Source organism: Gavia stellata, chromosome 1 (assembly GCF_030936135.1).
Source record: "Gavia stellata isolate bGavSte3 chromosome 1, bGavSte3.hap2, whole genome shotgun sequence".
Lineage (NCBI taxonomy): Eukaryota > Metazoa > Chordata > Aves > Gaviiformes > Gaviidae > Gavia > Gavia stellata.
In genome coordinates, this window is record NC_082594.1 from 48,144,017 (window position 1) to 48,160,289 (window position 16,273).

General features: G+C 39.7%; 1 protein-coding gene across 5 annotated transcripts in view; it reads right to left on the bottom strand.

Moving 5' to 3' along the window:
- The window catches only part of RBM26 (RNA binding motif protein 26), a 56,581-nt gene extending 41,999 nt beyond the window's left edge, over positions 1-14,582 (bottom strand). For 4 of the 5 annotated variants that reach the window (XM_059816823.1, XM_059816830.1, XM_059816818.1 and 1 more), the window contains exons 1-3: positions 14,512-14,582; positions 697-815; positions 15-151 (exon numbers count right to left, since the gene is read on the bottom strand). In XM_059816823.1, the coding sequence (XP_059672806.1) occupies positions 15-151; positions 697-815; positions 14,512-14,582 (327 nt within the window). The remainder of the gene's footprint in view (positions 1-14; positions 152-696; positions 816-14,511) is intronic. The other variant, XM_059816839.1, reaches the window with a different exon arrangement.
- Positions 14,583-16,273: the final 1,691 nt, after the last annotated feature.

The window sequence follows — 16,273 nt, forward strand, 5'->3', positions numbered from 1 at the left end:
AAATCAATGCCTACCTCTTCTTTTTTTGTCTCTTTTTCTTGGTGCTGAAAAAATTCTACTTTCAGGCTTCCTGACGATGGCTGTTCTGGTGGAGGTAGATAGCTTTTTGTATTCACAGCATCAAACAGTTTTTCCACAAATATCTGAGTTTCTAAAAGTAAAGAGTGTACAAATATCCATTTTTCAAAACTTAATATTTGCTTTAAAAATAAATTAAAAAAAAAATCAACATTCACCAAAAAGTTAAAACAATGAACAGTATTATTTTAAAACATTCTGCCGCTAATTTTACATTTAAAAAGGACATTTACAGATTCAAGAAACATGTCAATAATGACAATGTTTCACAAAGGTTTTCAGTCATTGAATTATTTAATCTCTCTTAATAAAAAATCTGGAATAATATTTCTGGAATATATACAGAGCTCCAGTACTTTTAATTCTGGCAGTAACTCTTAACAGCCATAATTTTTTTCCAGGAATACCAATAGACAAAAACCATATACCTAATATATGCATATTGTGCTATACACCTGTTTTTTAAAACAAATTACTTCACGAAAATTGGACTACATACTTCAAAGTAACAAAGCTAATAAAGAGATAAATGCACAATTTGATGGTAAAAGATTGTTTGAATGAATTAAACAAAACAGACTTTTCACTCAAGTTTAATTGTTATTACAAAGACCATACCTTTCTGAAGAAATACATCCAGCTGATCAACACACAATGCCTTCAGTTCCTTTTCACTTTTATCCTTCTTTACCAAAGCCAGAACATATTTAGCTAGGGCAGATGGATCTGCATCACATCTGCAAATAGATTAATTAAAAAAAAAAAAAAAGGCAGCAAGTAAATTACAGAAGTTAATGTCTGAAACTGGTAGGACCAAAACCTTTCCTATCAAAGTAATTGAAAAAACACTCAGGGGTATTTTTTTAAGACAGAGTCCAGATATGTAAGATCGCTAACTATCACTCTTCTTTTCCAGAGAAGCAATTGCCTAGAATATTTACAAACAATATTCCACAGAGCACCTCATAGAAAACTAGAAAGAACTATTCAGAATGAAAAAACTCCAACTGTCTAATAGTCTTAAAACCAAGTACAAATACAACAAATAATTTCCCAATGGTGAAATCAGTAATTCCAAGTGTAATACTAAGTGACTGTAACAGGGAAAAGTCAGTCTACTTAATTACAAATTAATACAGGAATACAGCAGAAGTGATCTGTGCTATAAAAAAATTCAGACTTTGAGAGACTCTTTCTCTTAAATATGTTTTTAAAGAATCTTATTACTACCTACATATGAACACCATAAAAAGCAGAAAAATCTTAATTTCTAAAGCCTAAGGAAAAAGTGTTCATAGATTACTACCATGGAAATCTCCGTAAGAGGTACACAGACAATGAAGTGAAATTTGGAGGATCATTATCCATTTTAGACATCTAAATTCAATCTAAAATTAAGTATGGAGCACTTCAGTGTAGAAGCTGATGGTCTCATGCACATCAACAAAGAAGTTAAAACAGAGTAAGCTGTATATCCACTTTAAAGGAGAACATTATTTAATATAATGAATATAACTTCATTATAATGTTTCACAAATAGTAATCTACAATGAACTTTGTAGTGGTGTTGTAGAGTAAAACCTGCCAAAGCAAGAGAGAATACTGCAGAAAACGATTTCACACTTCATAATTCAAAACCAGTAACTAATGAAATGGTTAGACACTGGTTTATCAGGCAGAACAGCAGCATTTTCTTAAACCATTTGATCCCATTATTTAGCACAAACCAAAGGAAGACCTCAGACCCCACAAAACCAGGCAGGATTTAACACATGCACACTGGTCATGTGATACAGACAGCTAGCTTGTTTGGGTGGTGATCAAAGGTTAATACTAGTGTTTTAAAGCACTACAACAAGAGGAAAAAAATTGCAGTGATGCATCCTAACTGTACATTCTCTCTAGCAAAAATAACTGAGAAGTAAAATTAAACTGCGGTCAGGGAGTTGCACTGAGTATGAGTATCACACAAATACTGTTCCAGCACAAAAGACCACTAGTCACAATGATGGAATAAAACTGCAGTTCCCAACCTCTTCCACATTAAAACAAGTGACATTTCAATGCTGAAGCTCAGTTCTAAATCTGAATGTTGATCATTTAAATGACATGTATTTTAGACACTGGGCAGAAGAAACCAAATCCTTTACCATATCACACTACCTAATTCCTCTCTCCAAAGAAGCTATCTCCTGCACAGCAAGCAACATCCTCCCTGAAAACATATCCACCAAGCAAAGGAAGCAGATCTGTCGGCATCCATCCTCAGGAGATCCTCTGGACAGCCTGGGCCCAGCACAGAGTGCTCTGAAGTTAAAGGTCAAAGCTTTGAACATAACTCAGCATCCTCTAGAAAGCAGGCAACAGCAGAATTTCATGCTGTAAAAGCAACTGGAGCTGCTAGGAGACATACCACAGTATTCTGTATCGGTCTGCATTATTCACAGATACAGGAGATGGGAGTCCACAATCAGTCTACATTCCCAAAGAACCCGCACACACTAAACTGACAAAATGCACATATATACTGTTAATCAAAAAACAAACTGCATACCAACTGAAAATTCTTCAGCAATGTTTTCCTTCAACTACCACATATGGTTTGCCCCTCTGCAGATTTAACAATTCTTTATCCAGAAGAAAATGCTGTCAAAGCACCAAGTCAGCCAGGAAGCAGGCACACAAATAACCTCCTACAACGAGAGTGATAGGACTGCACCGTCTCTTTTAGGCTGCTAGCACCTGAGCACATCATCCAAGCAGATTATCTGAAAGTCCAATGTTGAACAGTGCTCGTCATAAGCTGCAGTGAGGGTTCTCATCCAGTACAAGCCCCATGAGGCCCTAACCACCAGCATTTCATAACTTCTCAATGCTTGAATTTGTAAAATTAGTTATGGGGTTTTTTTACTGTTCCTTAATGCAACTTCAATGTCTCTACAGAAGATTTTCAGTCCTCTCCCAGTTTCAAGCTGAATCATGCCTCAGAAAATTAGTGTGCTATTTTCGTATTATCTATCTATAGTCGTAACAGGAAAACAATTTTGTGGGGAGGGGAAACTTTTCACATTATAATCCTCAATTCTTTTCTTCTCCTTTCTATTCTCCACAAAAATGAGATAAAACTTTACAAGCTGAGTTGCTTTATGTCAATTTCCACAGATTTGGTTCTCATCTGATAATACAGTCTGCTTTCACTGTTCAAAATCTGCTACAACTGATTTAAACTAAGAGTGCATAACATGCACTCAAAATTATTTTGTGAAAAAAGAAAAAAAGTTATGCTATAAGGTAAAAACCCACTGCTGTTAGCTACTGCAATGTACTTTAATTCTGCAGCTCCTACAGAAATGACTATACAACAACCTCATATTCAGTTTAAAGTAATTCTTCTCTCGTAAGCAGGGTAGAAAATGGAAAATCTTGCCTGGAAAACCACCTAGACTCCAAAAGGTGTAACAAAAAAATAAAACAAACAAACCCCCAAACCCAAACAAACAAAAAACTGTTTAAAAATAACAAACAATTAGTGCTTTCCTCCCTCCCCCCAATGACGAATTTGGAAATCTCAGCAATATTGTCCACCCCAGAATGACCTCAGAATTTCAATCCATCCACCCAACTCCAAGATACTCTCAAGAAAATATCCTCAATAAAAATGCACATAAATGTACTTTTAATTTCCAAAGCACAGAATCACTTTCTCCTGTGGCACTGTCTTAGCATTTATCACTCCCTATGCAATATAAGCACATATGAACAAAGCAAAACAATTGTACTGAACTCTATTATTATTATTCAATATGTCAGTGTAGAAATTCCCCTATACACAACAGGAAGAACTTACATGCTTTCAAGTTAAAACTCCGTATTTATTTTGGCTATTCCACAAATACTCTTTTTTATGAAATACTAACAGAGAAATTATTTCAAATTGATGCCAATTAAGCAATAATGAATACAATGCATTTCGTGGTAGAGTGAGGTGGAGAAAATGCTTTTGTAAAATGACTGTATGATTTTATGTGATTTATTTTCACTTTTTAAAATGAAACTGCTAATGATTTTTACACAGCCAAAGGCTGACCTCCTTTTTTATGTACTGACTTGAAACAGAAGTGTCCTCTTCTATATCTGTTGTTCAAAGTTTGAAAAACCCACAAACAACTGATTTGTTTTCTCCACACTATTGTGAAGATGATCCTTGTTTCTGGAGCTAGTATTTTAGGTATAACAAGGTTATAGCCTGACTTTTTACTGCTTTTCAGACTGTTTTTTTTTTTTTTTTAAGATGATGCTAAAATTAAATTGCTAGCAACCTGAAGTGGTGGAAGAGAGGAATAACTGGTCTCATGAAGTAAAAAAGAAATTTAAACTTTACAGAACTGTGAATACAGGAGGTCTGCCTGAAAATTTCTGTTCCTTATAGCTATTAGAGTTCTGGATATTATCGTTAATGGTTTTGTTTGGGGGAGAGCTGCTTTTTTTAAAGTAATTACTTTCTACTTTTTCATTCAAACTGAATTCTGAAATGTAGTCTATAAATTCTCTGTCCTTTGGTTTAGTCAAAATTTTCTGGTTTGGATTACAGAGGCCTTGATTTTTTCCGATAAACTAGTTCTTATGTTCTCTAGTTTGACAGTATTTTCTTCCAGAATAGTAGCCTTTCTGCATGAATAATAATGCAATATGCTTGCTGTATCTTTATTGTGCATACATGGATTTTTTTTACCCAATCTGAGCTAGCTTTATCAGTTTTTCTAAACCTCTCTGTCTTGTATTTTATGCCTTTATAGCCGACATTGTTTTATTAAGTGACATTACTTTAAAGAAAACAGGAAAGGCACCCATGCTGATGGCGGCAAAATATACTATGTAGCACAAGGACTTATCATATAGTATATATCATGCTATATTCTTGCAGATTATAAGATTAATAGAGAAAGGGCCTTACTTGACAATTCAGAAAAATGAGAAAAATCAGGATACCACCTACACATTTCAAATAGTCTAAGCTGCATTCAAAATTAAAAATAAATCTGTATTTCAACTCTACTGCTCACTGAATGATACATATTTTCAGTTGTTACACACAGGTTTGAACCCTTAGCTTAACTTGAATATGGTGTGGTATGTCACAGACCTGAGCATAAATGGAATCTGTGCATTAAAAGTGTGACAGAAATTTAGACATAACTTCATTCTTATGCGAAAATTTGGCTACTAGAAAAACATTCACATGCATTTAAACACGTAAAACAACGCTTCTCAACTTTGAATCCTGTATTTCCTTCCCTCAACTTTTTGTAGGTGTGTGCTACAAGCAGTAATAAGCCATCAGTAATCACATAAATGTCTCCTCCTGTTTTCTCTTTCATGTTTTCTTTAACAAACAAACAAAAACCAGTTGGCACAAGTAATCTGACCTCATTTCCACTGCAGCAAGTACATCCCAGTGCCTGCTACAATTAAACACCACAGCATGTTCTCTTACACCTACCTCCTGAATAACTAGTAATGCTAAATGTTTTTACCTCTAGTAATGCTTTTTTGCAGTCTATCGGTCAGAGAATATGGAGTGTCTACTGCTTTATATTAAACAAGGAAGATTGCTCTGGTAATCCTGCTTTAATGAACAGTATTTAATATACAGGCATAGATGGAAGAATTCTCTTGCTAGAGCTCTACGTGTTCTTCAGAGAATGATCTGGATAGCGCCAACTGCAAACTAACAGAGAAAAGCTTCAAAAAGGAAAGTAACACCCAATCAAATATTTTGTTCAATTGTAGGAGCAAGAGTTCACAGCTGCAACAAACCCCACAGAGAAGTTCAAAATCCCTCTTTCAAAATCTTTTGTTTCTGATCTTATCTGGTTTTGCAGTCATTATTTGAAATTACCATTTCAAATAAAGAAAACCAAGCAGAAGAGGAAAGCTGAAGTTGTTAAGAGTAAATTTAATCCTTAAATATATATTTTTTTAAAAAAATAATGAATGTTTGAGAAGGGGAAAGTAATTTGGCTGAAGAGGACTCACTTCTCTGTACAGTCGGTTTTTTTGGTAATTGAATACTTTGCAATTAATTAAACACCACTCAATCTATCCGTTTCCAAAACTCAGATTTACATATTTTAAAATATAAAATACTAAATATGTTCTGAGAACCCACTGATTTCTGTAATCACGATGCAATTACAGGCATCATCCTTAACTTACAAATTCAGTGGATGTGGAATACATGCTAAAGTTGTTTGCAAAAAAATGTTACTGGCGTAGCTGTACATACAAAACCCCTTATTAACAACAGAGCTTATACTGACTTAGAAAGACTTTGCCAAAATAGCTAAAAGTAATTCAACATGGCAGAGAAGCTAAACCAGCAAAATACCTCTGTACATAAATACTGCATAAGAACCATTTTAAAAGATGTTGAATAGAAGCATTCAGTGAGTATCTCTCAAGCCTGAAGAGAGAATAAATGCAAACTTAGAATACAGTATGCTGAGGACGTATTTTGCCAGGTTAATGCCTATGAATGTGTTTAAGCATCAGTGCAAAAACACATATTAAAATTAAAGACAAAGCATGCTGTTTGAGTGTTTTTAATGTAAAAGGTAACAAAAGGGAAGGCAGACCTGAAAGCCTCTGCTGGACTAAATATGCCACTATCAACTGAGAACTTTGGACATGTGTCCCCAGCAGAGCCCTAAACTCTCCACCAATTAAATACTGAATATAAGGCCACTAGGACTCCTGTTACAATGCTCACACCAACAGCAAAAAAACCCAAACACCTGATGAATTCTTAAACCAAGGAGGAAGAAATGTAAGTAATTAAAAATGGCAAACACACTCAAGAATGATAGTGGTGAAGTTGATACGAATGTACCTGAAAAATTAACGTATTTAAATAGCTTATTAACGTTGCCTATCCTACTCCAGCCTGACTGCCTCAAATAATGTTTTCCAACATGACAAAGCAGAGACTGAGTAAAGATATATATTCCAGGTATACTACATCTATACCAAATTGAAGCCTTTTAAAGTATTAACTAATTAGCTTGAGGAAAGGTCTGAAACATCTAAACCCAGGTATCTTCCTCTCAGAAAAACCCACATCTCCAGTGCTATGAAGTTCCTCATGCTGCAATTCATCACTTAAGTCAGTTCTTAATAAACAAAGTAGCCACTTTGAACTGGAGCCTTAAAAAAGTAATTATTTCTAGTCTTTTTTTATAAAAGTAGTATCTACAGTATTTGGTGCAGATGTGGTTCTATGGTACTGTAGTAAACACTACAGAAATCAGTTTAACAAGAGGACAATCCTTATTTTGCTAAAAATCTCACTAGCATGGAAAAACAAACTGCTGCTTAAATTTCACAGTTATTAGACAACTCCTCAACCATTACCTAGAAAATGAATTTGATTTTTTTAAGCTTTTTGGCAATATAACTTAATTTACACTTTCCCACACACCTTTCCTATGAAAAAAAAATCTAGTATTCCAAAGTTTTACCCTCTGGTGAAAGTGTTTGGCAAATGTATGAAAAATCCCAAAAGGAGATATACATAAGTAGTGTTTAACTATAGGGTACATAACCTTTTTACCATCTGAAAAAAAAGCAAAAACCTCCCATGATGAAGCTGTCAAACCGCATCTGACAAGTTTTCACAAAATGAACATGGGTACTCACTTAGGGGAAAAAGTTTGCTTGGGGGAGGGAGAGGAGTGAGGACACAAAAGAAACTTCCATAAAGTTTCCTTGTAATGAAAACACTACTTGTTCATTTCACATATATTGCACTGTCTTTATTTCAAGCTAATGCCAAGACCCTCAATCTAGACGTAATTTTGGACACAGCCAGTGCATTCACACTACTTTTTATAAATGGTGAAAGAAGCTACATGAGGGTTTTTTCTAAATTTCATTTTTTAAAATGAATGTACAGACCAAATAGGTGCTACAAGTCCTGAAACTAGTTCCTCGACAAATTTAAACCACCACAATACACTGAAACTGCAAGAGCATGCCTGAAGTCCTCCAGGCAGTGAATGGTCTTTCTGTAAAGAACATGTAGATGCATGTTATTTGTCAAACTCTGATCCTGAGAATTTATAACCTAAATTTCAGAGTCTAGTTTTGTTGCCTAAAGAATAATATTTATACTTCTCTAGAATACTGCTCAGTTCTTGACATTAACCAAGGTGGACACGGTTATGTTTGAAGGCTGAGAGACATGCTTCGTATTTGCAGGGCTGAGTGGTTGCAGAAAAATGTACATTGCACACTGGGCAGAGCAGCTAGTCTAATTTTGGCAGTTGTACCATTCTGTTGTGTTGCTACTAAAAAAGATCTATAAAAAGCTACAGTGTTCAGTAAGTAAAATGAATGACAGACTCATTCAGCAAGATCCGACTTTTATCTTGAGACTCTACTATAGATGAGAAGGATCACTCCTGTAATGCTCACTTTCATTAACTTTTTCACAGTACTTAAAGTAATAGAAATACATTGACAAATGCAACAGCTTCCAATGCTGTTACATAAGTTACTGATGTCATTACAATAGTTCTAAATTATCATGATACGTAGATCTGACATGTTCATACAGCTGCAACCAGTAACCGGCAGCTTAAAATGCCACCTCTAGATTCAAGACAGCTTTCATGAGGCAGAACAGCTGTCAGCTTGCTGGTTGTCCAACACACATTCATTCAGTGCAGAAAGCAAAAATCATTATAGTGTCTCTATGACTTGCGATGCAGCCAAGGGGTTCCATTTTCCTGCTGATGCTCAGTGTGAGAAGAAAGGTTTCCTGTAACAGGAATAATTCTCTCCTCTTAATTTCCTGCTTTCATCTACACCTTATAATATCAATATTTTAATTCTATCATAGTATTTTTACACAGAAGCTTAGCAGTATCAGCACTCTAAGTTAGGAACCTCTATTTCTCATATACAGCAGCTCACCATGAGTCAGGTGAACAAACTATCAAATTTCATAACAGATGTAAAAGAGCAACTTCACTAGCGCTAAGAGAGGGACATACCAGTGACGTGTATTTGTGCTTTTTTAATCTTAGTTATAAATAGCTTAATGTAAAGTGTTAACAGAGTAAGTGAAATGAAAAGAAACTTCTACTGCTTTTGAACTTCTTAGGAAGTTTCATGGGAAACAAGAGTGAAACCTTCTGGTGGGCCTATGAGTGTTATTGGTAGGATGGTGTGCCACATATACGTGGAATGGAACGGCAAAGTTTTCCATTTTAACTTATTTCTATTCTTTTAGTACCTTGGCTTATTAGCATATTCCTTACACCACTGTTAAACCTTTTTTATTCACTACCTTTCTTAAGTAACTTGGTGAAGATAACTAACCAGTAACCTATTAACAATTAAGCAAAGATCCAAACAGCCAAAAAAATGATGAGATTTAAGAAAGAAAGGTTGAAGAGTGTGACAAAAAATATAGAACAGTGAAGGCATAACTGAACACCAGATCATACTGACTGTTTGCCATAAAATATTCCAATGATAAATATACTCAAAATATTCTTTAAACAATTTGGATTTTATTCCCTCTGAAATGAGTAGTTACAACACCATGATCATGTACAAAATTAACCAATGCAGAAACCCTTTACATTTTAATGAGGTATGCCTAAATACTGCATAAACATTGTTTTAGATATTTTTTCATCTTCCTTGCAAATCTGATTTAGTACATGAACAAACCTTCATAAAAATGTAAATACAGCAAAGTGGAAAAAGTTAGATATGGGAGCCTTAATCAAGTTGTAAGTAAAATTCAGTGGGCCAGTGGAAGATTTTAATTAAATTTATTTTACACAAAGTAATTAAAAACAAGAAAATTTTCCACTGTAAAGAATTAGGGCAAGGGGGAGAACATTACAACATCTTACAAGGCAAAATGGTGACTGCAGCCTTAGTACAAAAGAGCTCATTTGTTCACAGGTAGAGATTCAAACAAACTCAAGGAAAAAAAAAATGAAAAAGACATCCCTACTTGAAACTTTGCTAAGCCAGCTCCTGATATTCCAGCAAGGATTATATACAGATTATGCAGGGTCTGGAATGACCTTGCAGAAAAGAAACCCATCACAATAGATACGGCTCAGTGAAGACCTTGTTAGTAGAGAAATTAGAAGTGACAGACATAAGGTTCTATTCCAAGTTTAACATTATTTTCAAACACTTTACAGGATCCATGCCATGGACAAGAAAAAGTCTATTAACACTAGAAACTAAGCATGCTGCCTGCAAGCAATGAAGACGACTGTTGACTGTCCTTCAAGAAGGACAGGGAACTGCTGGAGAGGGTACAGCAAAGGGCTACGAAGATGATTAGGGGACTGGAACATCCTTCTCATGAGGAAAGGCTGAGGGACTTGGGTCTTTTCAGTCTGGAGAAGAGAGGACTGAGGGGGGATCTTATTAATGCTTATAAATACGTGAGGGGTGGGTGCCAGGAGGATGGGGCCAGTCTTTTTTCAGTGGTGCCCAGTGACAGGACAAGAGGTAACAGGCACAAACTTGGTCCTAGGAGTTCCATCTAAACATGAGGAGGAACTTCTTTACTTTGAGGGTGGTAGAGCACTGGAACAAGGGGCCCGGAGAGGTTGTAAAGTCTCCTTCTCTGGAGATATTCAAAACTCGCCTGGATGCATTCCTGTGCAATGTGCTCTAGGTGAACCTGCTCTGGCCTGGCGGGGGGGTTGGACTAGATGATCTCCAGAGGTCCCTTCCAACCCCTATCTGTGATTCTATGACAAATTACTTCTTTACAGAGCTGACTGGAGTTGAACATACAAGACAGTTCTAGTCAAATACAGCGCAGCCACAGCACAAAAAAACACTCTTGCCACTTTGTTTACACTGGCACTACATTCACAGAGATGTACCTGTAACAGCTCTGTATGCGTATTTAATAATTCTCCATACACTAAACTGAGCTGCTCAGAGTCATTTCGAAAACCACAAAAGCGGCCTCTCTTTGGAGAACTGCAGAAAGGTACCAGAGAACTACCAGCCTCAAGCAGAGCTGGACTGTGTAAATGCTCCAGCATGCTACCATGGTAGCATTTGCACTTTCTGCCTCACGGCAGCACAACCAAACTCAGATAAGGAGTGTTTGTAGGGAGGATCACCAAAGCTTTGCTAAAGGCATTAGAGCAGTCCAAAACAAACAAACAAACCCCAACAACCCACCACAAACAAATAAAAAACTCCGAAACTTAAATCCTCCATCATCCCTCTCCTCCAAACATTCTTGTCTATGAACAGTGTTTCCCAGAGGGACCGTGTGAAAGCAATCCAACAACCAAATGATGTCCAGTCCATACAATTATAGAATACATTTGATTCATTACACTAAAAAGTTAGCATTCTAGCTAATGCTTTAAAATAGTTTCAAGATACAACTTTATGTCAAATGAAACAATCTTTATGGATATTGCTATTTTCTAGTTCTGAAACACTATGTTTCAGAAGCACACATGTTATAGCCTTTGGAACATGCTACACATCCTGATTAAAAACTGCTACTACTTGGAAACAGGCAACTTGGAAAATCAAGCATGTTCTAACTACTTAGCTCTAGATGACTAGCACATAAATATAGACCTATATACATGTGTATAAAATTTATTTACTTATCTTCTTAAATGCACTTCTCCCCTTAAAACTACCAAGACAACACCTCCATAATGATCTAACACAGTGGTGTCTTCCTTAGTCTAGTTAGGAAATTCAGCTGCCTGTCTTGCAGCTAAAAGTTTCTGAAAGAGCCACAAGATAAAAAAGAGTCAGCATGTGGGTTTTTTCATTAAAAGAAAAAGACAATTCAAAAATTATTTTCAGGAATGGTAACACCTCCAGACGACCAGCACTTAGGGCCTAATTGTACTAGTACTGCACAACAGCAGCTACTTCTTTAGAAGTAACTGCACACTAAAATTTTCATACAGACAGAAGCTATGGCTGTAGGCACACATTTTGGATAGCTGCGATCAGAAGCAGCTCCAAGAGTATTTGACTGCTAGGAAATGACAATACTTCTCCACTAATTCCAACATTTATTGCAATAATGCAGTTACATAGGACACTGCACAAAGCTGAAAGACAGCTGAATTCAAGAGTCCCTGCTAGCTTGTTTCCTCCCAAAGCTAAAAATTCAGAGAACTCAGCATCCTCCAGGTCAGCAATTCCCTACCCTACGACATAGTTTTCCAGCATAAGAACCACATTTGAACTGCTCACACACATTTAACTTAACGGAAACATGCTGGTCCTTTTAATGCCAGAAAATTGCACTGGTCACAAAAGCTGAAAATCCCAATTTCATCCTTCAACTGCTGACTATTACTAGCAGATATCACAGTTGAATATTCAAAGAGAGAAACGTAGAACAACCCGAGTTTGTTACCAGGATAAGAAGTTACTACTACACATCACTAACGAATGGAGCTTGAGGGGAAAGACTGAGGAACTATACTGACCTCCACCTGAATAATATCTGGCAAACTTCCAATATTTTTAGTATTATGAATAGGAAACTTATTATTCACTAGTGAAAGTTAAACTTCAGCTCCTGATGCATAACACTCATGAAAGCACAGAAGAACAGTAGAAATTAATTTTGGATACAGATCTGCAAAATCAAAAGAACCTAGTGTATTCACTCAATAAAGGGATTTTGATGTCCACTGAAGCCCTCCTGTAAACGTTACTAGCAGATTTACAGTTTCAGATTTCACAGAATTTAAAAATGCTCCTTGTAAACTGTTTGAAGCTAACATATCAATCTCCAGCTGCTGACCAACTGAGAGGTAAGTGTGTGTGATTTATCATTTCAAATTACTTGGAAATGACAAGATTTTCCAAAATTAAGTATCGCCTGTTCCAAGCCTTTTGACCAGTACACTCCAAATACTGATATCAAACTGCTGATTGTCATTAGCAGAATATCAATGCAAGAAAGTATCCAGAGGCTAACAGGGAGCTTTCTGCACCAGAGGACTAGCTGGATCTATTACCAGAGAACACAATGTGCTCTGTTATTCTAATATTACCCCACAATAACCCAAGAGGAAGATTAATTCGCCTTCCCAAAACTACATCTTTACAAGAAGATGCATTTTTTTTGCAAATAAAAAAATAAATCCTACCACAGTCTTAAGGGTCAAACCTTTTATAAAAAGGCACTCAACATAATTTGCTGCAAGCCTAATTCAAAGTCCACTGAAATGAAGCTCAAAACTAATCTTTTCATTGTGGTTTGGATTAGGCCCCATGGAGAAAAAGAACACCACACCCACCCACCCCAAAACACAAGTGAAGCTCTCCTAAAAATGTCCCAGCATTTTATAATTTATTCAAGTTATTACAGCATAAGCCATACAAACTATACATGTACATACATATACTTAAATAATGGCTATTGAAGCCATAAAGCAGACTTCTTTGCTTTTTTCCTATTTGGTAACATCAGAGTAAAACCAACAGTGGCCAAACATCTCAGAAGAAAACTTAATACCAGAATTAATTTATAAGTTCTAGTTCTATTACCTCAAATCAAACTCCAGCAATTTAATTCAGACATGTTAAAATGGTGTTTCAGAATGACAAGTGCATGCCTTGATCTAAAATTTCTACAGACACCATAATTCCACAAGATGAAACCTTTAAAACCAAGTTCACCTTTCAGTTCTACTAAAATATCATTTGGAGAAGGAAGACATGGACTATTTGCAGAAGAGCCCCAATTACTTGCATGAATGTTATGCTTAGAGGCCAAGCAGGTATTCACAAACAGGCAAATTATTCTCTGGGGCTCCTACTCCCAAGCACTCTACTGATGCAATTTTTATTCGGGGGGAGGGAAACGAGAGCGTCAAATATTCAGAACGACGGAGAACGATGTGCGACGAGTCTATGGAAAATGCTGCTGGGAAGATCCCAGGAACCTGGACGATGTCCCAATGGCACCTGAGGTCTCTCAGAGAAGGTCACTGGACAGGGCGGCTGGCCGTGGTTATTAACCTGGCCTCTACGGGGGCTGAGAGCAGGGAACAGGGAGCTGAACAGGCAGACACATTATCTCCCGCCTACCCGGGGCTACAAAGGGAAAGACGAACGCGGTCGCTAGGGGGGGAAGCTGTATCCTCCGGAGAAAGACGGTCCTACCTCCCAGCCGAGGACGGCGCCGGGAGCGCGGGGGAACGACGCAGCCCCGCGCAGGGCCCCCACAGAAGTGGGCCGGGGGAGAAGGGCGCGGGGAGGGCATCTCCCGGGATGCCCTCACGGGCCTCTCCGGCACAGCGTTTCCCTCCCCTGAGGATCCCCGTCTTTTCCAAGGGAAGGGTTTTTTTGGAGGGGGCGGGGGAGAAAGGAAGGGTCGCGGCTACTCACATGGGCTCCAAGGTTTTGCTGAGCCAGGATTTCAGCGCCTCGAAGTTTTCTATGATCATTTTAACCACCATCCAGAGCGGCCCGGGCCCCCCGCCTCCCCGGCAGCAGCAGCAGCAACAGCTGCGGCGGGGTCCGTGCCGCCCCGCCGGCCGGGACCCCGGCTCCCGCCGCGCCTCCCCCCACCCGCCGAGGCCGCGGCCGCCTCCCGGTTCGGCAGAGGCCGCCTGGCAGGGGCCGGAGGCCCAGCGCCACGAAGGGGGCGGAACCAGCCGAGCGGCGGCTGCTCCCTGCGGGCCCCGCTCTCGCCGCTCCTTTGGCCGGGGAGCGCGGTCCGGCCGCTCCGCAGTTCCCCCCCGCCTCAGCAGCGGGCGGAGGGCAGCGCGGCCGACGAGCGACGGGCCCCGAGCGCGGCTCCGAAACGCACCACCCCCCCCTCGCCCCTTAGCCGCAGAGCCAGACGGAGGGAGCGAGCGAGCAGGTAAGATGGCGGTGTCCGGCTGTCGCGAGAATAAGGAGTCTCGCGAGCACGGGCGGCGCGCGGAGGCTGCCGGGAGGCGGGGCCGGACGGGGAGGGGCGGCGAGGCGAGGCGAGGCAGCGGCGACGGGGTGCGGCCTGTGGCGGCCGTCGGCGGGGCCGGGGTGGGGGCGGCTGGCAGCGGCCTCTCGCCGCCCTCCCGCCGCCCTCCCGCCGCCCTCCCGCAGGGGGGAGCGCTGTCCCCCGGCCTCCCAGGTAGGCGGGAGAGTGCTGTAATAAGGAATCGCGCCCTGGAGAAGCAGAAAGGGAGGCACAGCAAGTGAACGCCCATAAATGTTTGCAACTGACAGAAAAAATAATTTTTTTAAAAATAAAAGTGGGAGTAAAAAGTTTCACTGAAACATGGGAGTTGGCAGCAAAGTCCGGTGTCTTCCTGGCGTCGGCCCTGGTGGGGTGGGATGGGGCATTGCTGTGGGCCCGTGGGCGCCGACACCGACCTGCACGTGGGGGTTCCCCGGCTGGTTCAGGTCCCGCAAGATGGATGTGACGGAGGAGCTGAGCCCGCGCAGCCGCTCAGTCACCCCCAGAGACAACGGCAGTGGGGGTGCACAGACGGGCCCCCATGAAAACGAGCACCCACCAGTGCGGGGCCTTCTCATGAAAAGTTAACATACGCTGCTGCTTTCACCAGTACCCTGGATTAATCGAGCCCTGAAAGAAAATGTCCATGGTGAATTTACCTCGGTCAGTTTGGTGAGCTTCCAAAAGACTGGTGTCTCAACTGAGCTCCTGAGCGAGGCATTTTGCACAGTCGATGAACAAAGACAAGTATTTCAAAGAAATCATCCGCTCTGCCTTTCTTGGGGCAGAGTGGATGACTCTTGAGCTGCTTGCCTGATTTTCTCAGATAGAGTGGAACTTGAGGTAATCAGGTTAGATTAGATGGCAACTTCTGTGGTCTTGGGTGACGAATCAATTTCTGAGCATCCTGAAGTCCTACTTTTGTCACGTGAGGCGGGATAACAGCAGAGAGAGCCCTAGAGAGCACGGGTGAAGGCGAGAAGGCATGTTTGGATGTAAGGGGGATGCCTTCCTGTTGTCTCGGAATGGGAACTCCTTCAAGATCCATCCCCAGCTTCATCCGCCCATGGGAACTCACCATGGACAGCTAGTACTTCTTTTTGAAAAAGCTCAACTTTACTTCGCTGCATCTGTAGCGGAGCAAGTGTCATTGGCAATTATGACCCTTATTTGCAATTTCCCATGCCACCAAGAAGCACTTGACCT